The sequence below is a fragment of the Neoarius graeffei genome, chromosome 6, assembly GCF_027579695.1.
Source record: "Neoarius graeffei isolate fNeoGra1 chromosome 6, fNeoGra1.pri, whole genome shotgun sequence".
NCBI lineage: Eukaryota > Metazoa > Chordata > Actinopteri > Siluriformes > Ariidae > Neoarius > Neoarius graeffei.
Window position 1 is genome coordinate 87069299 of NC_083574.1, and position 26800 is coordinate 87096098.

The 26800-nt window shown below is 42.0% G+C and overlaps 1 protein-coding gene across 1 annotated transcript in view; it reads right to left on the bottom strand.

Moving 5' to 3' along the window:
• Nucleotides 1-2825: 2825 nt before the first annotated feature.
• Nucleotides 2826-26800, bottom strand: part of LOC132888140 (tyrosine-protein kinase CSK) — a 121370-nt gene continuing 97395 nt past the window's right edge. Inside the window, exons 5-13 of the mRNA XM_060924163.1 lie at nucleotides 22145-22364; nucleotides 14956-15049; nucleotides 13033-13098; nucleotides 12845-12944; nucleotides 10489-10579; nucleotides 7631-7704; nucleotides 7304-7499; nucleotides 6906-6992; nucleotides 2826-4100 (exon numbers count right to left, since the gene is read on the bottom strand). Coding sequence (XP_060780146.1) covers nucleotides 3918-4100; nucleotides 6906-6992; nucleotides 7304-7499; nucleotides 7631-7704; nucleotides 10489-10579; nucleotides 12845-12944; nucleotides 13033-13098; nucleotides 14956-15049; nucleotides 22145-22364 — 1111 coding nt within the window. The 3' untranslated portion in view covers nucleotides 2826-3917. The remainder of the gene's footprint in view (nucleotides 4101-6905; nucleotides 6993-7303; nucleotides 7500-7630; nucleotides 7705-10488; nucleotides 10580-12844; nucleotides 12945-13032; nucleotides 13099-14955; nucleotides 15050-22144; nucleotides 22365-26800) is intronic.

Here is a 26800-nt window from a genome sequence, read left to right on the forward strand (position 1 = left end):
TGAATCCATGCCTTCCTTGATGGGTCACAGTGGTTTTGGCGGCACAAGGGGAACTGACGTAATTGATCATCTCCATCAGCCTCGGTGAAGAAGGCATGACCTCTGTGTGTTATAGTCACACGTGACCTTTGTGATGGTCTGTGGAGGAGGTGTGGCCTCTACCTCCTTACAGCAAAAAAAGACCTGCTTTCAAAATACTGTCATAACATCTAAAATATATAATTTGAAATTATGGGCTGCTTTGAACTTTTTAATCAGTACATTTATCGTGCATCAAGACCATTTCAAAACACACACTTGGTGTTTTTATACCCATTTGATGTTTAATGAGGAAACTTACCAGCTTGCCAACTGCTTCCGCCTACCTCCTACTTTCACACACACAACGAAAGTGATGCCATTCTCACTTCACTTATTTATTTGGGATTGCTTGATGTTCATGTGGCAGAGACAAGCACAATGATGCACTCTGACAGCATACCAATCAAATAAACCACGCGTCTGCTCCACGGCGATGTTAACTGTATAATGTCTAGATACAGACGTTGAAAATCAGTGATAAAACAAGGTCAGGTGCAGTACAAGCCAGTGGGATACAACTTGCAGGTCATATTAACCGTTCGGAAATGCTAGAACAAAGATTCTCCTCGACACAGCTTGCTGACGGATCATACTGTTGGCCTTTTTGACAGATTTGAGCTTCAAGTGTAACTCCAACTCTGATTTTGATGAAAAATGCTAAAAAGTGGGCAACGTGCAAGGAGGGGCTGAGGCAGGGATGGAGAAGGGCTTCGAAGAGAAATAGCGTACACTCACTCCTGTGAATGATGAGTCATGATCAGCAACCGTCGATTGGTTTAGGGGGGCTGACTAGAGGCTGTTAGCATTCCTTTTTATTTAAAGGGGAAAAAAAAAAATAGAAAAGCACCAAACGATCAACTCTACATCAGTATTGGCCTTTAAAGTGAGTATCACGGGTAAATTCAGGAGCAAGATCAATGTAATTCTCCTATTTTATATTAAACTTTGGTCAAATGTGTGTCACATTTTTCACAAATTTTTTTTTTTACCTTGCGCAATACCAGAAAAATTCAGTTGAAATCGAGCCGTTTGAGGCGAATTGGTCCGCCTCTGAAAAAACTTTGTATTTGGATTTCCTGGCAAACACTGATTTTCGTGACGTCGCGTGCGGGACGCCTCCTTCTGAATCCTACGTCAGCGCTGGTTTGTTAATGAGAAAATGACCTGGTGGTTTTCTGCAAATTTCTTCAACGTTATCGCGTAATTATTAAAATGGTTAACAGATGTATCGTAGGAGGGTGTAGCAACACCAATCTTGATGGGATTAGTACTCATCGTTTTCCAAAAGACCGGACAAAGAGAGAAATGGGAGCGCTTGGTCTACACAGGCTGTGCACTGAAACCGTGCAAAGCTCACACAGCCTGCTGGCGCTTCCGCAGGTGACGTCACGAATCTGGCTCCAGACTCCATTGGGATTTTTCCAGACGCGTTTTATTTTATTTTTTTCTGCTGTAGACAGACGGCCTTGTGCAAAATTACCCTTCTGGATGAGTGTGTAAAGGGACATTCTTTCATATAAAAAAATCCCATGAAATTGGTCCAGAATATGCACTTTAAAGGTTCAGGATGATTTCGACCAGCAGGCTGCATTTTGAGCCATTTTTCAACCTGTAAAATGCAGATTTTTATTTAAAAAAAAAAAGGCAATTTTGTCCATATTAACACCAGCAGTGATGTGTTTCATCACAGTACAGCCATATCATTTACACTACGTTCACACTGCAGGCTGAAGTGACTCAAATCCGATTTTTTCGCCCATATGTGACCTGTATCCGATCTTTTATTGACAATATGAACGACAGATCCGATTTTTTCAAATCCGACCCAGGCCGTTTGGATATATGGTCCTAATTCTGATTCCTATCCGATCTTTTCATATGCGACTTCAGTCTGAACCGCCAGGTCGAATTCATCCGACTTACACGTCATCAACAAGCCACGGACGTCACTATTCTGCGCTGAAGTAGGCGGCGGGTCTCTCAAAAAAAGTTACAACATGGCTTTGATGTTCCTTTGAACGGAGGTTGCAGTCACTACCCCGCAGAACGCCTGAGCCAAAACCCCTGCCCTCTTCCTTCTCAACCTCCTCCTTAACATCAGGCTATTGTGCATGTTCTGGCTCCGTCGCAACAACTGCATCATCGCCAGGTACTCCATGCTGGCTACTGTCATACACAGGAAACTTTAGGTTACTTCCGTAAACACTGGCCATGCTCACTGCGTGTGACGTCGTCGTATCCTGCAATGCGCATGCGGAACACTTTTAGGTCGCTTTTCGTTCATACTGAGGATCACATACAAGTCGCATATATTTGTTAATGTGAACGACCTCACAAAAAAATCGGATTTCACAAAAAAATCGGAATTGAGCATTAAGCTTTGCAGTGTGAACGTAGTGTTAGTTTACAAATTTAAGTCTGCAGTACCTCCAGTTTTTTTTTTTTTTTTAAACCCTTTTAGTGCAAACTGCATACAAAATTGTTACTCTGGTGCTGTAACTTTCGACTGTATTGCTCCATACATGTATAGCAATTCATCAAGTCTTGTTCTAGGCTCGAGACACAACATTAATAACCACTGGGGGTGTGGCTTAATGAAGGGTAATTTTTTACCAAAGCCTAAACAACCACATTTATCGCTGTGTGCGCACACAAACACCAGTGTGTTATTTAGTCAATTTCTGAGTTTGTCCCCTCCCCTTTTGGCCTCATACACATTTGCACTCGTACTGTCCGCACGCTGGTCTGATGGAATGATTTATTCGTAATCATGGCAGCATAATCAAACAAAGAACATTGAAAGCACTGACAGATTAACCCCAAGCCTCCCTCCCTCTCTCACTCACTCGTCCATCCATCCATTCACCTCTGCACATCTCCGTCAGTTGAGTCTTCTCTGCCTTTTTTTTCAGGTTATTTTTAGTCCTTTAAATACATTTTAATATAAAACAAGCTCACGCACGAATAGTTCTACCGTATTCGGATCCATCCACCCCCGTGTCCCAAGGGTTTCTGGGTAAACTGCTTTGTGTGTCCCGTTTTGGCCGCCGCAGTTTGAGCTCTACTGGGAAATGCATGTGTAAATGTGTGTGTGGGTTTGTACATAATTATGCATGTGTGTGTGCGAGAATTTGTGCATCGTTCCAGCTCCTTGCACTTGTCCCAGGTCAGATGTTGATTGACGTGGGGAGACAGCAAATAAACACAGACAAAAACAACAAAAAAGGCGATCGTTTAAAAAAAAAAAAAAAGACTTAAAAATGGAATAAAAACAAAAACAAGTCCATGTGACAGAGGAGGGGGACGCAAGAGGCATCAGTCCTGCCATCTGGAGGCACTCAGGCACAGAACGAACGCCTCACTCACTCTCTCTCACACACACACACACAAAAGACACAGGAAGGAGAGAGATGAAAACTCTGGAGAAAGAGAAACAGAGGGTGTTAGAAAGAAAGAAAAGAAAATGCACCTGACAAAACAATGGAGAAAAGGCCAGCCTTCATCCAGCAACAAACAGAGAAAAGGGGGCAGGGTTATGCCAGGGGCAAATACTTTTAGGCAAAAGGACGTCAGCATGGTATAATAAAGACAAAGAAGGCAGAGCACAATCAGGACACAATACGCGCTTTAACGCACACACTCCTAAATAAGCTTTCACTCCCCACAGAAACACAGCACGAGTGTGTCCAATTTAACAGTCCAAAAAAAAAAAAGTCCCAAAAGACGAATGAAAGGACAAGCCGGAGCCTGAGACGCTGCTCGATGTGGCGGGCGCCCGCTGCGTCTTTACCCGCCTCCTCACAGGTAAAAAGCGTGCGCGTGGCCCCCCCTCCACTTCACAGATAGAGTTCTTTAGCTCTGATGTGCTGCAGCTTTTCACGCAGCATACGGAACGAAGGCCGCATCACCGGGTCCAGGGTCCAGCACTGCTTCATGAGGTCGTAGACCACAGCGGGGCAGCCGTCCGGCGAGTCCATCTTGTAGCCCTTCTCCACCCGCGGCACCACCTCCTTCAGAGGCTAAACACGCAAACACAAGGCTCAAGTCTTCACTTCGTACAAGACACACACATTAAAGATTTTTAAAGCAACTGTGATGTCAATTTAAACTTTATGCATCGGACCAGCTGGCAACCTCGGAGTAAAACAGTGGACTTGGTAGCTGGCGTGAAAACTAGAACGGTAAAATGAGATTTTTGAGAGGAAAAAAAAATAAAATAAAATACTCTCTCTGGAATGCCATGGTTTTCCAACAGCAAATTTTAAACTAGTGCTTTTTTTTTTTTTTAATCAGCACTCTCTCTGCACACAGCCCAGTGTTCAGGGACTAGCATTAAAGGGGAACTGAAATCATTTTTAAACTTGCTTTATTTCTTAATTAACGTGTTATTCAATTACATTTTCGGTTTTAGTAACCTTATATCGTGACTCGTATTGGCAATTAAACATTGTACTTATCGGCCTGTTCGGTTTTTAACCATGTTGAATTTAGTTCGTTTGGTCCACGGCAGGCGTCGCTTATCCGCGCGATCTTCACAAAACTTTGAAACGTGAAGGGTCAGCGCTGCCGTTTTGAAAACTGTTTTCCAAACGAAGTATTGCACAAAAACGAGTTTAAATGACGATTACTGCCTACTTTTTTTTCCCCAAACTTTCCTGATTGCTATCAAAACAAACAAAACTTCCGGCTTGATTACGTCAGCGTTCGATCGGCAGATGTCGGTTGCTTTGATTTGCGCTGTACGTTTTACTTCCGTCCTACGATGTCTCGCACAGGTCTCAACGAATCTCGTTTACGGCCGTCGCTTTGACATATGGACTGATGTATTACAGGGCATATTTCAAACACTCAACTTGCTATAGCAGCGACAAAATAGCGATCAAAAATGCATTCCGATATTTAATAAAATGAGAAATAGAATTTTGAGTAACATGGATGCAAACGGCGCGCCTTTTGGCGGATGCCGCCTTTTTCACGGGGGACTTGTGTGAATCGTGCAGATCCGATGAGGTTTTTTTTTTTGGGTGGGGGGGTGGGTGGGGTTGGAGTGTCTGATTATAATTTCATCAAAGTAAATTCTGTATTAAAATTACTAAATAAGCAAATGCCGTTACAGTCCATGAAACATAGGAAGTACAAGTATGAGAAGAAAACAGTAAATCAGAAAGCTGCGCACGTAAAGCCAATTGGCTGCGTAACTTACGTTGGACTGATGGAAATCCTTGCGCGTGCAGTGAAGTGCAGCCAGCAGCAGATAATGGCGCACAGCCAATTGGCTTTACGTGCTCAGCTTTCTGATTTACTGTTTTCTTCTCATACTTGTACTTCCTATGTTTCATGGAATGTAACGGCATTTGCTTATTTAGTAATTTTAATACAGAATTTACTTTGTTGAAATTATAATCAGACACTCCAACGTGCCCAAAAAAAAAAAAAAAAACCTCATCGGATCTGCACGATTCACACAAGTCCCCCAGACAGCCGTGAAAAAGGCGGCATCCGCCAAAAGGCGCGCCGTTTGCATCCATGATTAAAAAATTTTTTGCCTTTAGTTCTCCTTTAAACGCTCTTCCTGAGGAGTCTGACCCCGAGGTGCTTCACCTTAACTCAGTAATTTTTTCGCCTGCGCTACAAAGAGAACTGATTGAACAGTTATTAAATTAAGTTGTTCCAGTGTCTGAAAGTTGGATAAAACTCAATAAGCACAAGTCTGTTAAGCTTCCTTTTGTGTCAGTCTCATCCTGAAACCTCTCGCTTGCAGATTTGAATTTCCATCATACTCGTTTGCACAGTTTAACCAGAGCATCAGCGACGCAGTCGCTCACACGGTCGTACCATGAAAAACCAGACTCGTTTATAATTAGCCAAGTTGTTGTTCATGAGAACAATTCGATCTTCCAATCAATCAGAATCAAAATCTATTGAAAACTCAGGAAGGAGTAGCGATTTTTGTGAATTGCGAACGGGTGATGCCAATAGCTCATCGGCTACAGCCTATGAGCTAACAAATCCGTTTAGGATAAAGACGAGACTCAAAACTAGTCTGGTTAACACCAGACCATATCACAAGTGAAATATGGTCTGGAATCCGCCTACTGAATTTCTCGTAGGGGAGGTGTGGTTTACGATTGTCAACGGCCGTTTATTGGACGTTGCGAATGTCTATCATTTGGCGTATACATAGCCCATGGCCAATCATGGCAGTTGTACCTGGTGACGTAGTTAGAGCGACGAAGAAAGACTGTAAAGCCAAATGCTGTTCTTTTTTTAAAACAAACTTTCGCTCTAAACTATTCAGAACAGTGTCTAAAGCTTGATCGAAAGTTTGGTTCGTATCGCTCGCCGCCATGTTAAATGTGATCCGTAAACAGTCCCAAATAAACTACAAGCTTCCGTTTGTCGAGTAGTACGCGTCACCGTCTTTCCACCCCTCCCCACTCTCTGATTGGCTCCCTAACTCAGGCGAGCCTTTAGACCATAGTTTCCATGCTGTCTTTTCAGATCGGAACGATTGTGCAAAGCAGCATGGGATTTCCCAGGTTAACTCAAAACCACTGCAGGTTTCATTTAAAAAGGAAAAAAAAAACCCACAGACGTCTGCTGAATAATTCAGGTTAGGAATACAAGGCTACAGGTAACGTCGCCTCAAAAGTTTACTTCAACATGAAACTCAATAACTTGTGCATTCATAAAGTGTCCACTGCCCTCTAGTGGACAAATAAATACTGCACCAAATCCTACACAGGGTTTTTGCTCAGAAGACAAACTTTCTCCAAAGCTGAAATAGTGTCAATTAGCTTAAACAACAGGACAAAGTCTCTTACAATTCTGGGGTAAGGCACACGGCCGAAGGAGTAGATCTCCCAGAGCAGGACGCCGTAACTCCACACGTCAGACTTGGTGGAAAACCTCTGAAAAAGTCAGAAAACAGTAATGAAGATCAGACCGGACTGATCTGGACTCTTTTAAAAGCTCCACATTCCACTCACTAACCCAGGATTGAGTGAGTTTTACAGCATTGACAATCGCACCATTTCCCCTTTTCTAAATCTCTCTAACCACCTCTCTTTTGCTGTAAATGGAGAAAGGTGTGGATTCATAAACATACTGTAATTAATAATAAACTGTCTACAGTTACACAGAGATATCGATCTGTATATCAGAGCATCATGGTCTTTTCTGCTTTATAACACTTTTTTTTCTCCATGTGTTTGGATATAACCTTCTCTCGAAGTGCCTCGGGTGACGTCCATTTAACAGGCAGCTTGGCCGTGTCCTGAGTGGACGACGCCTCCTTGGTCAGACCGAAGTCGCTCACTTTAGCAATGTTGTCCTCAGATACCAGAACGTTCCGTGCCGCGAGGTCCCTGTGCACAAAGTTGTTGGCCTCGAGGTACTCCATCGCCTCACACACATCACTGAGAGAGAGAGAGAGAGAGACAGAGAGAGAGAGAGAGGGGTGGGGGGTGAAGAGTAGATGGCTGCTCCAGATGGTTCAACAATAACAGGGATGAAAATGAAGCTTCTGTATGCAGGCAGCAAAACTCACAGTGAGAATTTGAGTAGGCACTCAACCCCAAGCACAGTGCGCCCTCGCGAGCGCAGGTAGTCCACTAAACTGCCCTGTTACAGAGACAGACAGAGAGAGAGAGACAGAGAGAGAGAGAGAGAGAGAGAGAGACACACACACAGACAGGGGCAGAATGGGACAGAGTGAGAGAGCATATGAGAGAAGGGGGCACCGAGGAGAGAGAGAGAGGCAGAATGGGACAGTGAGACAGCATATGAAAGAGAGGGGCAGCGTAAGAGCATATGAGAGAGAGAGACAGAGACACACACAGACGGGCAGAATGGGACAGAGTGTGAGACAGCAAGAGGTAGCATGAGAGACACACAGAAGGGCAGAACGGGACAGAGTGAGACCGCATATGAGAGGGGGGCAGCGGAGAGAGAGACAGAGGGGCAGAATGGGACAGAGTGAGACAGCATATGAAAGAGAGGGGCAGCATAAGAGAGCAAGAGAGAGAGAGAGAGAGAGACACAGACAAGGGCAGAATGGGACAGAGTGAGACAACAAGGGGCAGCGTGAGAGAGAGACACACAGACGGGCAGAATGGGACAGAGTGAGACAGCATATGAGAGAGAGAAAGAGGGGCAGCGCAAGACAGCATGAGAGAGAGAGACAGAGGGACAGAATGAGAGAGCAGAAGAGAGGGGCAGAGTGAGAGAGGGAGGGGAGAGCAGAATGAGAGAGAGGAAGAGAGAGGAGAGCAGAGTGAGTGTGAGAGGGAGACAGACAGAGGGAGAATGGGACCGAGCATGAGAGAGGGGGGCAGGGAGCAACAGAGAGGGGAGAGAGAGAGAGAAGGGTGGGGCAGAGTGAGACAGACAGAGGGGCAGGGAGTGAGTGAGGCAGAGAGAGGGGGAGGGGGAGAGAGAGAGAAGAGGGCAGAGTGAGACAGGGCATGAGACAAAGGGGCAGAATGAGAGAGCGCACGAGAGCAAGAAAAGGGGGCAGAGTGAGACGAGTGAGAGAGACAGGGGGATAAACAGCATTCGAGAGAGAGAGAGACTCCAGTTTAGTAATCCCAACTCAGAAGTGACTGAAGCTGCAGCTATAAATGAACCCAGTTGCTCCATGAATCATTCTAAACAGATTTCAATCTGATTCCTGAACTTGAATCTTTAAAGTTCTTAATTAAAATGTAATATTTTGTTAATCCAGATAGCAGACCCATGAAATGAGCAGGTACATACAGGGTCACAGAGGGGGCAGATTAATGGAGTCGGTTTATCTCAGGAGACATTAATCTCTCACGTATTACAGACACGATCTGTTCTTTAAACCAGCAGTACGCAAACTTTTCTACTTTAAGACCCACCTATTCATGCTTATTACGAGTCAGGGCCTATTAAAAAAGATCCCCAATTACTTTGGTTCATCTATTCTGTTAGAATCTAATAATTTATTGTAAAAACGTATTAATGAAATGCAATATCACTCCCTGTTACAGATGGGAGCCCAGGAATTAAACAAATACAAACTTTTTAAATTGTAGGTATTGCATTTAACACTGTATGGACGTGCCAGAAGCTAAAATAAACTCATGCATGCAGGTCATTCTCAGTCAAAAGGGATTAATGATCCAAAAGTGGAGTCTGGTTCATTAACACAAGAACTTATTGCCATGTTAGTGTTCAGCAAACAAGCAAGTTATTAAAACCAAGAAGTTCACTCAAAACAAGTGGATACAGAAACCACTTTTTTAGCCGTTAGATTAGATCCTTACACACTAACAAAGAATGATTTTTCCTATGAAAGAAAATTTTACTAGCTAAATTTGATTAGTAGAATAAATTTTGATCCCATCATAGCCGGAGCTAAATACAAAAGACGACAGTTATGCATACTATTAATTAACTTAATGTGAAGATAATTAACAGATTGATTAAGTGTCCCCCCCCAAGATTGTGTATATTTTTAGTCTTTTGTATTTGTAATTATTTGTACCTGTACATGCACGACCCCACCAGCTCTGCTGATCAACTTATCGTGAACTTTTCACTCATTAGGAGTTGGAAAATTATCCATCTGTTGAGTTCCCCGGCATCTAAAACTACCTGGTGCTGCAGACATCGTTCTACACTGACACAGATGAAAACCTGGAAGAGTGTGGAGGACTGCAACTTTTTACATGTGGCTGGGTTAAAGATCTGGGGATCAGGACACAAGATAAATCCTGTATCGTTTATTCCCAGGTAATGAGGCATTTCTGGGTTTTTTGTTTGTCTTTGCGATGATTGCTAGGACACTACACGTTTTATTATTGGGTGTAAACAAACCACAGCCGCTCGGGTCCCAATCCTCCCTGCTATTCTCTTCCAGCAGGCATCACAGATCCATAGAATTATCCCACAAATGCATTTATTTATTCTGCCCACTACGCACGCGCTCTGTGTGCGCATGAGTTAAATGTAGAGGACTAATGTGACAAAAATAAAGTCTTATTCTTCTTAATTTACCCCAAACTGTATTTATTCCACTTGAAAGGTGTACGTCAAACCAGCTACCAGATTTGGGACACCAAGACATCCTGAACTATCTAGTATTTGGCTTCAAACTTTTAAAAAATAAAAAATCCACAGCCCACTAGATGGTGCTTCGTGACCCAGTGGTTGAGAAGCACTGCTTTAAACGGAATCACAATGTCCACAGTGGCCTATAACACTTGCGTGTCTCTCTTGGATATCAGTGATGTGCACAAATTAGACTTCACTCAGTCTGAAATGTCCAATCAAACCACTTAAAGCTGAGGATTAACCCTTAGACAGACACTGGGTGGAAGAGGCATGATGGTGTGTGTGAGAGACACACAGCTCATAGCTTTAGCATCAAGTGTTGCTCACCTTGGCCATGTACTCTGTAACGATAAAGAGGCTGCCCCTCTCCTCCACGATCACTCCCAGCAGCTGCACCAGGTTAGTGTGCCTCAGCTGCCTACACGCACACAAAAACACACTTATTCCAACAACAGGCACAGCTAACAGGAAATATGATTTCTTGGAATACAAATAGGGAAGAAAAAGTGCAGTAGCGCCTTATTTACTCTTTAATTCAGAAGTGTGCAACACCCACATCACCCTCAGTAGTAGCAAAAACATTTACGAACAGATTCTCTCTGATTTGCACTAATTAAATATATAAAATATAAATATTGAATAATTTTTTTCACGGTCCAAATCCTGCACTCTGATTGGCTGGCGAGCGGGTCCGTATCCTACAGTATGGACCCTGGTTACGGACCTCTGGCGACTCGCTCGTTCACAACAACAAACATAGTAGCATTTTTTGTCAACATTTTTCTCTCTTTTTTTTTTTTTAAATAAGGTTTATTTAAGATTACCAAAAATCTTATAAATTTTTGCCAGCATTTCTCAGTATAATAGCATTAATTTTACAGCATGGATAGCGATAACGACAGTGTTCACAGCGAAAGCAAGTTTTACTACCCTGAGGAAGAAGAAATTAAAGAAAACATTTCAGGAGAAAGTTAAAAACCTCTAACTTGCTAACGCCGAGCAAAAACATGGCTGAATCCTGAATGACTCCTATTTGTATAAATAGGGGACTACATAGGTGGCAAAATGTAGCTTTTTTCCTGCCATGGAAGTGCACTTGTATACCGAGGAGGAAGCCATTTGCATTACAGCCGTGAATGAGGATTCAAAATGGCGGCTCGGCTCGGTTTTCCCTTTCGGGCGCTCTCGTTTTCTGTTAGCATTTGGTAAAGAAAAAAATAAATATATTATTTACCAGCTTAAGGTCGGTCCGTATGGTGAAATACCGTGACCTCGGCCTTGAATACTGACCTCGACCCAGAGGGCCTCGCTCAGTACTTTCAGGACCTCGGTCACGGTATTTCACCATACGGACCTCCCAGCTGGTAATTTTTTTTTTTGTGGTCCAAATCCTGCGCTCTGATTGGCTGGTGAGTGGGTCTGTATCCTATGGTACGGACCCTGGTTATGGACCTCTGGCGACTCGCTTGTTCACAAAAAAAAAAAAAAAAAAAAAAAAAAAAAAAACACCACCAGTAGCATTGTGTCAACATTTATCTTTTTTTTTTAAAATAAGATTTATTTATAAGATTATCAAAAATCTTAAATTTTTGCCAGCATTTCTGAGAAGAATAGCATTAATTTTACAGCATGGATAGCGATAACGACAGTGTTCACAGCGAAAGCGAGTTTTACTACCCTGAGGAAGAATAAAAGAAAACATTTCAGGAGAAAGCTAAAAACCTCTAACTTGCTAACAGTTTCATCTAATTAGTTAATGAGGCCCATTTTGGACCATGTTATCCTAATACATAATATTACGTGAGGTAAAAACTTTAAACCAGTACAATCTCTTCTTCAAAGTTTCACCAAATGGCTTTATTTATGCAATATAAAGGTCATAATACTGTAGAACTCTGGTCGAGCAAAAACATGGCTGAATCCTGAATGACTCCTATTTGTATAAATAGAGGACTACATAGGCGGCAAAATGTAGTTTCTTTTTCCTGCCATGGAAGTGCACTTGTATACCGAGGAGGAAGACATTTGCATTACAGCCGTGAATGAGGATTCAAAATGGCGGCTCGGCTCTCCCTTTCGGGCGCTCTTGCTTTCTGTTAGAATTTGGTAAAGAAAATAAATATATTATTTACCAGCTTAAGGTCGGTCCGTATGGTGAAGTACCGTGACCTCGGCCTTGAATACTGACCTTGGCCCAGAGGGCCTCGCTCAGTACTTTCAAGACCTCGGTCACGGTATTTCACCATACGGACCTCCCAGCTGGTAAATAACACCTGTATTTTGCTGCACGTTTTCATTTATGTCACTTTGGATCCAATGTCCAAAATGTAATAAAGATATTAAAAGCTGATTATTTCCCTGATAAAAGCAGATTGATCAGGTGTGGAGTTTAGAGCTTGGTGATTCAACGGATTTATGGGTGTATAAGATAAGAGTAGGGCGTGGCAGCACGAAGACATAATATTGATATTGTGATAAATTGCGTCACAGTACACTTTCCTGATACATCATGATTTTTAGTTAGTTTTATAAAAAATAAATAAATAAATAAAACCACCCTGATTGCTGATGTTAATTTTGCACTGAATCTTGCCTCATATTGTAAAATATTCAGAGTTTATTTTTCTGTATTAAATTCATTTTTGTACATAAAAGCATCATTAAACTTGCAGTATTTTCTTACGTCATGACTGAAGCCTCGGCGATGAAGGCCTGTGCCGTGGCATCGTGTTTGATGCACTTCACCGCCACCTTGGTCCCTCTGTAGTCTCCTACCATTACATCTGGGGGACACACACACACACACACACGTTACTTACAGTATAAAAACAGTCCACACACACCACGATGAGATGAAACACAATGACACACCTCCAAACTCTCCTTTGCCGATAGTCTGAATGAGTTTTAGGTCCTTTCTGTTGAGAGCCCAGCCACCTGTCGAAATCAGAAAGACAGTTACGACACGTGTCCTAAAACTTTGACCCTAAACCTGAACTCTGACCTTTGAGAAGCCAAACAAATCCATCATCATTACACCACTGAAAGCCCAGAAAAGTTTTAATTAGATCCGATCTAACATCGGTCACGTTTCTTGGCCGAGACTCCACACAGTGGAGCTCAGGATCAAACCGAGGACTCTGGAGATGTGAGGAGACAACACTACATCACCATGACGACCAAAATATCACACTTTTTTTTTTTTAAACCCTCCAAGTTGTTCATGTCCCATTTTAATAACTGCTACACATCGCCATGGCGACATAATAAGATCCCTCATCCCATGACATTACTGGTTTCAGATTAGCAGACCTCCAATTTTAAAAAGTGAAATAAAACTCATGTCATCTCACGTTTGTGCCCTAGAAATAATAATAATCGAGCGTGGTGCTTTTTAAACTAACATGAAGGCAATTTATATTTTATGTAGGAGTGACATTACAGTGAGTTCAACACGTCATATTTATAAAAAAAAGACAAAAACCAAACAAATGATACCAATTTGATCATATTTCTGATTTAGTTTTGAGTGAGAGCGCACTCAAATCAAAATGTATACATTTACTGTACATACGAGCAGTGGCGTGCACAGACATTTTGGGGGGCAAGTGCTCTGGGGGGAAAAAGGGCACTTTTTTGCGCATGTGGAACACCTTATTATAAAAGTCTGAGATTTAACCCTCCTCGTGTTCGGGTCGCCACTGACCCGTTTTAATTTTTAAAGGTGTAAAACAACCACTTAATGTTAATTTATTACATCAAGCCTTTTTGACTTTGCCAGGAATTTCTAGTTGAACAAAATAGAAAAAAATTTTTGTTTTCCTAAATCTGAAAATGGTCTAGCAAAAAATATAATACTTATGTGCAGTTGTTTCTGTATGCGACGGGCTACTTCACGACAAAATAATTACAGCTTGGGCTTAGAGGGCAAACAATACATTTTCACTCGATTCACGTGTTACCTGGCTGGTGGGGCAGGGGAAGAGCTGACTGACTGCCCGATGTGTTGTCTGCGCTACGACAAGGCCGTGGCTTCCGGGACGCTATGCTGCTGCAACCTCACATTGAATGCACTGCACGCTTGTTCACATGACAGAGCAAGAGAGACAGAGGTCCGGTGTGTGTGCGGAGGGGGCACACATCGGGACATTATTTTCACACACGCTTTTAATGCCGCGGCTTTTCTAAAAGATCATGTCGACATTGGCCTCAGTAAACTGTAAAAAAAAAAAAAAATTCAAAAGGGCACTTTTTTGGACAGAGGGGCAGGTGCTTGAGCACCACCTCGTGTCTATCTGTGCACGCCACTGCATACGAGCTTTTTGATGGTTTAAAGTGGATGCTTAGGCCTTTTGTGTCCGTTTTATCTTATGCTTATTGCACGATTTCCATTTCTGCTCTATTAAAGAAAGAAAAAAAAAAGTCTTAAAGCCGTCACACACTGGGTTTTTTTTTTTTTATGTGAATGATTCACGTCAATATACAGTATATATTTTCGAACTGTTGTTTATGTCATGAGTACATTCACACAGAATGAGAATATTACACAGCGAAAAACTGCATTGTACTCCGTGTGCATACTTTCACACACATTTTTCACGCTGTATCCGGTGTGTAAAGGCCCTTAAACTTAATGTACAATATAGGAGTTATATAGTATTGTAGGGGGGAGGGGAAAAACAAAAAACCCTCTCAAACCAATGCAATCAATCAGATTGAGATCCTGATCCGGAACCAGTACCAGCACCTTGGTTGTGGAAAATGTGGAATGTGTATGTGTTGGTCTTGACTTACTCCTGGAGAACTCATCCTGTGCTGCTACTGTTCCCTCCATGAGCTTTGGCTTGATCAATCGAGTACACAGACCATCAGCGTCTTTGGTGTAATGCTGAGTACACACACACACACACACGGTTATTTTGTATAAACAGACTTCTTTCTCTAACAAATTAGGCTAAGGGAGGGAGGGAGGGAGGGAGGAAGGGAAGAAAGGAAAGGAGGGAGGTAAGGAAGGAAGGGAGAGAGAGGAGAGGGGTCAGGTTTCGCTCTGTTAAACCTAATTTGACCCAAAGCCTGACATGGTTAGCGTACAGGAAAAAGCGCAAATCATTTTCTGTGACACTTTATATATTTAAAAAAAAAAAACCCAAAAACCAACCCCCCCCCAAACATCACACACTTTCACTCTGCCAGCAGATGTCAGTAGAGGAAAGGAGCTGTGTGTGACACATGCCTGCGTACACATGCCAACAACATTCCAGCTATGCTACTTCAGGCAATAATGACATGATGATTTAGGAACAGTGTGCTGCATGAGCGCGCGCGCACACAACACGACCAATGAACAAAAAGATTGGTTTAACATTGAAAAGTTCTCTGAACACACACACACACACACACACACTTGTACTTCTAGCTTTATGGGGATACTCACTGATATAATGCATTCCCCAGTGTCTGACCCTAACCATCACAACTAAATACCTGACCCCAACCCTAACCTGAACACTGAAGCTAAATCTCATCCCTCAAACAGCCTCAAATCTGTTGGTTAAAAAAATTATTCCAGTCCTCAATAGGTAGCAAGCACAAACGTGCACGCGCATGTGCGCGCACACACGCGCAGCTGCTTGTGCTGAACTGTTTACTGTGATGGTGATTAGGGAGCGTGAGAGAGTCGTATGCAGCCTGATGCAACAGGCATCAACTAGGGCGGGGGAGTGGAACGACAAAAAGAAAAAACAAAAAGAGGAATGTGTGGAATCCTGGAACAAGCCGAAATACATAAAGGGCAAGTAAAACAAACACACACACGGGAGATGACCAGACTGGGTGACGCTCTGAGAAAGTAGCAGCATTGAAAGGAACTGGCTTAAGTGCACAAAACCGTGCTTATTACACAGATAAAATCCGTCCTGTTAAACCACACACAAATCTTTCATTGTTAATTAAGAATAACGGACACTACATTCAAGTGCATATACTCGCTAGATAAAATAAGCTAACTACTAACCGACAGGATTTTTAAAAAACCAACAAAAATAACTCTGTTCATGAAATGTTCAAACCATTTCCTACTACAGCGGCGACTACAATTAAACAACTTTTTAAAGGTGAGTTTCAGTTACAACAGTTATTATGGGTTAATCAAAATCAACCAGAAGACCTGCTTCACCCTTGGACCTTGTCATCTGATGACGCAGCTCGTTCCCGGAGATGGAATTTTTTTCAGCACGATCAGCAATTTTTTCAGAAAACCCAGACGTCATCTTCGCAGGTAAGCACGGTGGAAAGATCATGGACATGGTTTTACTGATCAAATGCACAGATATTTCATGATCTCCTCGTCGAAACCTACTTTGTTTCTTACCCTTTCATTTGACAGCCGCCATTTTGTATCTAAACACGCGTTTGAGAAGTCATGTGTGTGTGAGATGTCGATAATAGTGATCACTTTCACTGACGTCCACCATTATCGACACCCTGTGGAATTAAGGCACATTTACAACTTTTGTGTAACATTGTTGAAGTACTTTAAAAAAAGTGCTGTGATTTATAATTTTTTTTTCTGATTCATAACAGAATGGAATGTTTATAGAGAGTATTTGGAATCCGACTGCAATAAATAGAATTAGAGCAGAATTAAATTCCTAGCGTATAAAAAAATTACATGTTTGAAATATTCAGATTTTTCTATTCCATTCAGAATTTTATTTTCCGGACTATACGTCGCTCCGGAGTTTAAGTTGCATCAGCCAAAAAATGCATTATGAAGACCAAAAAAAAAAAAAAACACGTCGCACGGGACTACAAGTCGCACTTTTTTGAAGGGTTATTCTATCCATAGAATCTGTGCTTCTATCTGATAAGCAGCGCGTGGTTACTGCGCGACTGCATTGTTTATTTAATAAACGAACAGCTGAGCAGTGATAACGCGCCCTTTGCCCTGTAAGTAGCCTAGTCTGATTATTTTAAACATCTACTATCATCTTTAATACTATCACTATCGTTATTACTAATAGCCGATATTATTATTATTATAACAACTAATATTAGTAGCCTATTACTGATGCATTAATCAGTTTGCTTTTAGAATATTTTTACCGGTAGGGCTTATTATCGCCCCATGGCTCTTTCATCTGTGTTATTAAAGCTGTAGTCATCATCGAGGAGTGTCATTCTTCATTTTTGTTGAATTTTATTTCATCAAATCAGAGGCCAAGTAGGCTATAGGTATATCATCTCCAAAGACAGGTACGGTAGTAAAAACAACCGTCTAGTGAAAAAAACAACAACCACCGCTCAGAGAAAAAAAAAACAGGCAGAAAGTGCGCCTGCCAGTTAACGTCATATCAGATAAAAACATTAAACGTTAGCTTTTTTTGTTTTCTTCATTCCCTTCAAATTATCCTCCGCTTTTCTCCAGTCCCTAACAAGTTTTTCACTGCATCCAAACTTTCGTTCAGCTGCCCTATTACCATTTTCGGCTGCATATTTAATTACTTGCAGCTTGAATTCAGCAGTATATGATTTTCTTTTTGGCGGCATATTTCTGTTCAGTCGTTGTTGTAATGCTAATTTGTTTTGTTGTTGTCAGTTGTAACGGTATTTTTTTTCTTTCAGTGGTATTAATAGAGTACACGGCACATACTTGCATGCAAAGCTACATAGCGCCCTCTCGCGATGAAAAAAACAAAAACAAAAAAACAACATATATACGTCGCACCGGAGTACAAGTCGCATGGCCAGCCGAACCATGAAAAAAAGTGCGACTTATAGTCCGAAAAATATGGTACTTTTTTGCAGTTTGTTGTAAACATGAGTCGACATTTTATATTTTGGTTCGAGGAATGAGACGCGACCTTTGACCTGGATTTTCATGTGCTTACAATATTGATTGCCTGTTGATATTTATTGGTAAACTACAAAACTAGAAATTAATACAAACGACGAATGATTAAAATGTGATCTACGAAAATACTTAAAGTAGAACAAAATATTTTCTGATGCAGGTTAAACATCAGTTCATTTGTTTACAAACATTAGAATTACTTCCTCATTTACGTAAATGCCGACATCCATATATTTATATAAAAGATATTTTGTACTAAATACAAGTCTATGCAAAACAAATTTTAAATAAAAAAACCCCTATTTTGTTAATTTAATACCACATATCGATTTTGTTTATAAATAATCATCTGGATGTTGATAATTGTGGACAAAAGGTGTCTTGTGATCGAATACGCTGAGTAATTGACTTTTTCCCCTCCAGTGGAAGTTTGAGCAATTATTCATGCACAATTTACGTATTGAAAGTCTCTTCTACTTTTGCAACAGCCTAAAGATTAAGGTGTTGATAATTGTAGCTGCCGCTCTAATAATAATAATAATAATAATAATAATGATGGTTCAGCATGAACAAACTGCTAACGTCAGCTAACGACCAACAGCAGCTATCCTTCATGTGTGTCAACCTGACAGGAATTAAAAACAAAACAAAAAAAGGTTAAATATTTACTGCTAACATTTAGCCATCCATCTAATCTAGCATGAACTAACTTTACATAGCCAACAATGACAGGATTAAAAAAAAAAAAATTAACGTCAAACCCTTTTCATAAACATTTACAGTATTTATTGATAACATTAGCCAGCTATCTAACATGGACTAAATGTTAGCCAGCTAGCTTACACAAGCTAACCTGACAGGATTTCTGAAAAGTTGTTTCCTAGTCATAAAACGTTCATGTTATTTATAGCCAACATTAGCCAGCTAGCTAATAAGCGTTACCTGCTCTCATTAGCCAGCGAGCAGTCAGCTAACCTGACAGGATTAAAAAAAAGGGAAGTTTATAATATTTACTGCTAACATTTAGCCATCTATCTAATCTAGCATGAACGGACTTCATGTAGCTAACATGACAGGATTTGTTTTGTCAAATATCAAACCCTTTTCATACATGCTTAATATTTACTGATAAATATTAGCCAGCTATCCAACATGGACTAACTGATCAACATTAGCCAGCTAGCTTACACAAGCTAACCTGACAAGATTTCTAGGAAGTTGTAACCTACTGATAAATTAAAAAAAAAAGTGTTATTGCCAATATTAGCCAGCTAGCTAATAAGGGTTACCTGCTATCATTAACCAGCTAGCGGAGAGCTAACCTGACAGGATTTTGTTTTTAAATTGTCAAACTCTTAATATACGTTTATAATATATACACTGATCTCATTAACCAACTGTCTAACATGGACTGACTAGTAACTTTACCCAGCTAGCTAACTAACGTATTTTTCGGACTATAAGTCGCACTTTTTTTCATGGTTCGGCTAGCCATGCGACTTATACTCCGGTGCGACGTATATATGTTTTTTTTTTTTTTCACCGCGGAATAACTAGAGCTAATGCTGAGTCTGACGACAGCCACGCAGAAGAAGAGGAAACAGCGCTTCGTCTGCCGCTGGAGTTGGCAGAGTTGTTCAGAAGCGACACCGAGGATGAGGAATTCAATGGATTTGCTGATTTGGAGTGAAATCGCCAGCTTGATAAACTTGATTGACCTGTGTTTTATTATTAATGATAGGCCTATAGTTATTTAAATAAGTTATGTAATGATTTTAGGCAGTGCTTAATTTGTGAAGTGGGAGGTCCCGGAACGCAGGAGGTGGGTGGGTCCGGCGACTCAAAAAAAAAAAAAAAAAGGTGGGGGGTGGTTTACTATAACTTTACGCACACGCGCTTATTGTGTGTAAAAAAAAAAATAATATCAGACATTATGATCTTAGAAAACGCTTTAGTGACAAAACAGTTACAGACAGTAATATGTCGTGATATGTTATAAAATATTTTTATTAGGCTATATATTAAATTATATATTAAATTTATCTTCTAAAATAACAGACTACTCATATCACAACCGGTTTATTTCACCATTGGAGATCAGATCACACAAGACATGAGTTAAATTACTCTTTTTAAGGATTTAAGTAGGGTATTTAAAAGCGGTTGTTGTTTTTTCACTAGACGGTTGTCTTTGGAGATGATATACCTATAGCCTACTTGACCTCTGATTTAATGAAATAAAATTCAACAAAAATGAAGAATGACTCTCCTCGATGATGACTACAGCTTTAATAACACAGATGAAAGAGCCATGGGGCGATAATAAGCCCTACCGGTAAAAATAATCTAAAAGCAAACTGATTAATGCATCAGTAATAGGCTACTAATATTATTTATAATAATAATATAGGCTATTAGTAATAACGATAGTGATAGTATTAAAGATAGTAGTAGGTATTTAAAATAATCAGACTAGGCTACTTACAGGGCAAAGGGCACGTTATCACTGCTCAGCTGTTCGTTTATTAAATAAACAATGCAGTAGCGCAGTAACCACGCGCCGCTTATCAGATACAATCACAGATTCTATGGATAGAATAACCCTTCAAAAAAGTGCGACTTATATACGTCGCACAGGACTATATGTTTTTTTCGTCTTCATAATGCATTTTTTGGCTGATGCGACTTAAACTCCGGAGCGACGTATAGTCCGGGAAATACGGTAACTGCTAAAGTTAGCCAGCTAGATAATGCAAGTGAACTTGACAGGATTTAATAAATATTAAAAAAAAAAAAAAAAAAGTCATACCCTCTTTAGGAACACGAATTACTGCGAATGTTAGCCAGCTAGCTCACACAAGATTTCGGTCATCCTAGTCATGAACGTTCATGTTACTTATTGCTAACGTTAGCCAGGTAGATAACGTGAGCGAACCTGACAGGATTTTTAGTCATACCCTCTTTATGAACGCAAATTACTGCTAATGCTAGCCAGCTAGCTCACACAGGATTTCTGACAGGATTTTTAAGTCGTATCCTCATCATGAACGTTTATGTTCTTTATTGCCAACGTTAGGCCAGCTAGCTAATATGGATTACCTACCTACCTTAGCCAGCTAGCAGACAGCTAACCTGACAGGATTGCTTTAAATTGTCAAACCCTTTTAATAAATGCTTACAATATATACACTGATATCATTAACCAGCTATCTAACATGGACTGACTAGTAACTTTACCCAGCTAGCTAACTAACTGCTAAAGTTAGCCAGCTAGATAATGCAAGTGAACCTGACAGGATTTTTTTTTTTTTAAATAAAAAAGTCATACCCTCTTTAGGAACACGAATTACTGCGAATGTTAGCCAGCTAGCTCACACAGGATTTAAGTCATATCCTAGTCATGAATGTTCACGTTACTTATAGCTAACGTTAGCCAGGTAGATAACGTGAGCGAACCTGACAGGATTTTTAGTCATACCCTCTTTATGAACACAAATTACTGCTAATGCTAGCCAGCTAGCTCACACAGGATTTTTAAATCGTATCCTCGTCATGAATGTTCATGTTCTTTATTGCCAAAGTTAGCCAGCTAGCTAATACGGATTACCTACCTTAATTAGCCAGCTAGCAGACAGCTAACCTGACAGGGTTGCTTTAAATTGTCAAGCTCACAGGATTTCTGACAGGATTTTTAAGTTGTGTCCTGAATATGAATTACCTGCTATCATGAGTCAGCTAGCAGGCAGCTAACCTGACAGGTTTTCTGAGGATTTTTAAGTCATAACCTTTTTAAAAAAAAAAAAGACCCCAAACCACATTTCTGTGAATGCAAGCCAGATGGCTAAGCTAACTTGATTGGATATTTTACAGAAACCTGTTCGAGGACATCATTAGACTACATCTCAAAAACCTTTGAGGTTTGTATCAGCTCAAATGCTACGTAGTGGACATTCCCACAAAAAACAAATCTGAAACGTCTCAGACACCGAGTGACCGAGCCATCATCATCATCAAGCTAAGGCCACAAACTCGACCTGAGACTTCTTACCGTGTTCACCCTGATATTAACACTCAAAACCGTCGGTTTCTGTTCTCATCCTGCACTGAAATTTGAGACGGCAGGTTCCTCACCTCCACCAGCTGCATGAGGTTCTCAAAGTACTCCTCCTCATCGATGGAGAGCTTGCCGTTGTGGTAGATGATGCGATAGTGCTCCACCTTCCCCTCGCAGCTCACACACAGCGTATAGTCGCCGGGGTAGTTGGTGCTCTCGCGCACCAGGAAGAGCCCCGTCTCCGGAGGGTAGAGCAACCGCTCGGCCTGGTCCCGCGTAATCTTACCGTGGAACCATCTACAGTGAAGGAGGGGAAAAAAAAAAAAAAAGTCAACAAATTTCAGAAAAATGGTCAAATATATCAAACTTGTGTTGTGTTCACACTTATACCGGTACGAAAGTGGTATAACTGTATCGATACAAAGTATACCGGTACAGTTTAGTGCATCTGTCCACACTAGCGAGAAATGTTTGCGGTTTTCTTTCACGGTAGTTGAAATGCGCATGCGCGAAATGTTTCCGTGGTTACCGAGTAACTTCCTTCCGAGAATATGGCGGATGAAACAACGTGTGTGTGCTTTTTGTTGTCAGTGTACAGCACAGTCTGTATTTCTGGTGGTCATTTATTCAGTCGAATTGTATAAAACGCACGAGGCAGTTGAGAAAGAAACAAAGAAAACGAATCTCCCTTTCTCCCCCCCTCCCTTTCTCCCTCTTTCCTTCTCTTCCCCTTCCTTCTCTTTCTCCCCCTTTCCTTCTCTTCCCCTCCCTTTCTCCCCCTTTCCTTCTCGTCCCCTCCCTTCCTCCCCCCCTCCCTTTCTCCCCCCTTCCCCCCTTTCCTTCTCTTCCCCTCCCTTCCTCCCCCCTTTCCTTCTCTTCCCCTCCCTTTCTCCCCCTTTCCTCCTCTTCCCCTCCCTTTCTCCCCCTTTCCTCCTCTTCCCCTCCCTTTCTCCCCCTTTCCTCCTCTTCCCCTCCCTTTCTCCCCCTTTCCTCCTCTTCCCCTCCCTTTCTCCCCCTTTCCTCCTCTTCCCCTCCCTTTCTCCCCCTTTCCTTCTCTTCCCCTCCCTTTCTCCCCCTTTCCTTCTCTTCCCCTCCCTTTCTCCCCCTTTCCTCCTCTTCCCCTCCCTTTCTCCCCCTTTCCTCCTCTTCCCCTCCCTTTCTCCCCTTTCCTCCTCTTCCCCTCCTTTCCTCCTCTTCCCCTCCCTTTCTCCCCCTCCTTTCCTCCTCTTCCCCTCCCTTTCTCCCCCTTTCCTCCTCTTCCCCTCCCTTTCTCCCCCTTTCCTCCTCTTCCCCTCCCTTTCTCCCCCTTTCCTCCTCTTCCCCTCCCTTTCTCCCCCTTTCCTCCTCTTCCCCTCCCTTTCTCCCCCTTTCCTCCTCTTCCCCTCCCTTTCCTCCTCTTCCCCTCCCTTTCTCCCCCTTTCCTCCTCTTCCCCTCCCTTTCCTCCTCTTCCCCTCCCTTTCTCCCCCTTTCCTCCTCTTCCCCTCCCTTTCCTCCTCTTCCCCTCCCTTTCCTCCTCTTCCCCTCCCTTTCCTCCTCTTCCCCTCCCTTTCCTCCTCTTCCCCTCCCTTTCCTCCTCTTCCCCTCCCTTTCTCCCCCTTTCCTCCTCTTCCCCTCCCTTTCTCCCCCTTTCCTCCTCTTCCCCTCCCTTTCTCCCCCTTTCCTCCTCTTCCCCTCCCTTTCTCCCCCTTTCCTCCTCTTCCCCTCCCTTTCTCCCCCTTTCCTCCTCTTCCCCTCCCTTTCTCCCCCTTTCCTCCTCTTCCCCTCCCTTTCTCCCCCTTTCCTCCTCTTCCCCTCCCTTTCTCCCCCTTTCCTCCTCTTCCCCTCCCTTTCTCCCCCTTTCCTCCTCTTCCCCTCCCTTTCTCCCCCTTTCCTCCTCTTCCCCTCCCTTTCTCCCCCTTTCCTCCTCTTCCCCTCCCTTTCCTCCTCTTCCCCTCCCTTTCTCCCCCTTTCCTCCTCTTCCCCTCCCTTTCTCCCCCTTTCCTCCTCTTCCCCTCCCTTTCTCCCCCTTTCCTCCTCTTCCCCTCCCTTTCTCCCCCTTTCCTTCTCTTCCCCTCCCTTTCTCCCCCTTTCCTTCTCTTCCCCTCCCTTTCTCCCCCTTTCTCCGCTCCATGTAGCTCCACGGTCATTTTGAGCCATTTTGACATTTTATTTACAGCTGGAAAGCGCGTGTGTATTGTATTGTATTGTATGAATAACCCGGAAGACGTAGGAATGGTTCATTGCGCATGCGCATTATATTTGTATCGATACAGAGCTACTTCATCGGTCCACACTACAGCCAAGCGCTATAGTACCGATACTGTACCGGTACGAAACCCATACATTTGTGGGTTTCGTACCGATACAGTTATACCGCTACAGTACCGGTATAGTTGCTAGTGTGGACAGGTGTTGCAGTACGAAAGTAGTTTCGTATCGGTACAAAATCCCTAGTGTGGACAGGGTATTGGTCTTCATCAGATCAATAAATACAAAATGTTCCATGTCAAGAGGAGTTGATTACAGTCTTCTGTTCTACATTTTCACAAACCTAAAGGAGGAGGAGCACTTCAAGCTAAACTCTATTCAGTGTCCAGAGTTTTGATTACTGTCCAGTATTCATAATACTGAAATCAAGTAAATCAGTCCAATACCGTGGTCATTTACTCGTGCTCCGATGCCAGCATTCAAAACGGTGTGATTGTGTGTGACGGAAGCCAAGCGCATGTTGCCATGACAGCGACCTGGATGTAGCTCATGATTAATTAGGACAATAAAAGCACAGTAAAATGTGCTCTGTAAAAATGTCAAAAGGAGGAACGACAATACAAGTAATCTGGAGTATATACATGAAAGAGAGCGAGCGAGAGATGCAGAATACAAGGAAGCTCTCAGTCTCAACAAACAAAAAATCCTGTTCTGCATCAAATCAATAAATCCTGACAGAACGCTGTCATGTGACCCCCATACACAAAACCCCCCACACACGTTTAAGGCCAAGTGTCAAATAAAATGCAGCATACTTGGCCAGAAAGTGACTAGTTTTAGAACTTATGAATAAACAAATACAGTAGTACCTCGGGTTACGAACTTCATTCATTCATTCTTTGACTCCGTTCGCAAACCGAGTGAATTTTTCCCGTTTAAATTAATGTAAATCCAATTAATCCGTTCAGCAGCCACAGAAACAGGTTTTTTGTAACTTTTTACGGGTTTGTGTGGAAAAAATACAGAAAGGAATTAAAGATAACCTTAAATTATAGAAAAATACAGTAATAAAACAATTGTACAGTACACTTTACCTTTGTGGTTGATAGTTGCTTGGTGAGATCAGAAACACGAACACCACGCTCATGTTTAACTATTATTTCCTTCTTCGTTTCAATAGTAATACGTTTAGGCTTCTTAACATAACTATCACTAACACTTTTCACTTTCTTGGGAGCCACAATGAGGGTTAATTTAATGCAAAAAAGAAATCGTAACAACACAACGCAATGACGAACAATGTTCACAGCGCGCCACCTTGAGTACAACTGATGCTGCCACACGCCTCACGTGGTGCAGAAGCCTGCCAGTTTGTGCGTTCGCGCATCGAAGCAAAATTTGTTCGGAAATGGTGTTCGTAGCCCGATTTGTTCGTGAATAGGGACGTTCGTGACCCGAGGTTTGACTGTATTGAAAATGGATTAAAAAAAAAAAAAGTAGTTAGTAAACACCAGTGGAGATGAAGCAGACGGTCAGGTTTTGCATTCGGGTTTCAGGCTTACGCGAAAGCTGATGCCCAAGTCAACAGGAAGTAATGTAATGTAACGTAATACTGTCTACTATAAATCACTCCTTAATCTAATACATTCAAAACAACACGACTACCAACAGGAACGTCAGTGGAAATATTGTTTGCAGCAAAGCCTAGATTAGACTGCCTGTTCCTGATTCCTCAGAGTCTTACACAACATTTACATCTCCCCCATTATATACTGCTCAGAGAGGGAGAGAGAGAGAGCGCAAAGACGAAAGAGGGGAGAAGTAAAAAAAAAAAAAAAAAAAAAACGGACTAAAGTAGTAAATAGAGAGTGAAACAGACAATACAGAGAGACGGGACAAAAGTAACAGTGATAGACAGGGAAAGAGGAAGAGAAAGAGATAGGTACAAGGAGAGATGGAAAGAATGACAAGAGTAATGAAGAAAGACTGAAAGAAAGAAAAAAAAACAGAAGACGCAACAGAGAGAGAGTGAGAGCAAAGGAGAAAGAGAGACTGAAAAAGACAGAGGAACAGACAGATGGACAGGGGACTAAAGAAACAGTGATAGACATGGAAAGAGGAAGAGATAAACTGAAAGAGAGACAGTGAGAGCAAAGGAGAAAAGTCAGAAAGAGAGAGACTGAAAAAGACAGATGGACGGACAGGGGACAAAAGAAACAGTGATAGACATGGAAAAAGGAAGAGATAAACTGAAAGAGAGAAAGAAACAACAGCAGAGAAAGACACAGAGCAAAGGAGAAAGAAGTCAGAAAGAGAGAAAGACAGAGGAACAGACAGATGGACAGGGGACAAAAGAAACAGTGATAGACATGGAAAGAGGAAGAGATAAACTGAAAGAGAGAAAGAAAGAACACCAGAGAGACAGTGAGAGCACAGGAGAAAGAAGTCAGAGAGAGAGACTGAAAAAGACAGAGGAACAGACAGGGGACAAAAGAAACAGTGAGACATGGAAAGAGGAAGAGATACCCTGAAAGAGAGAAAGAAC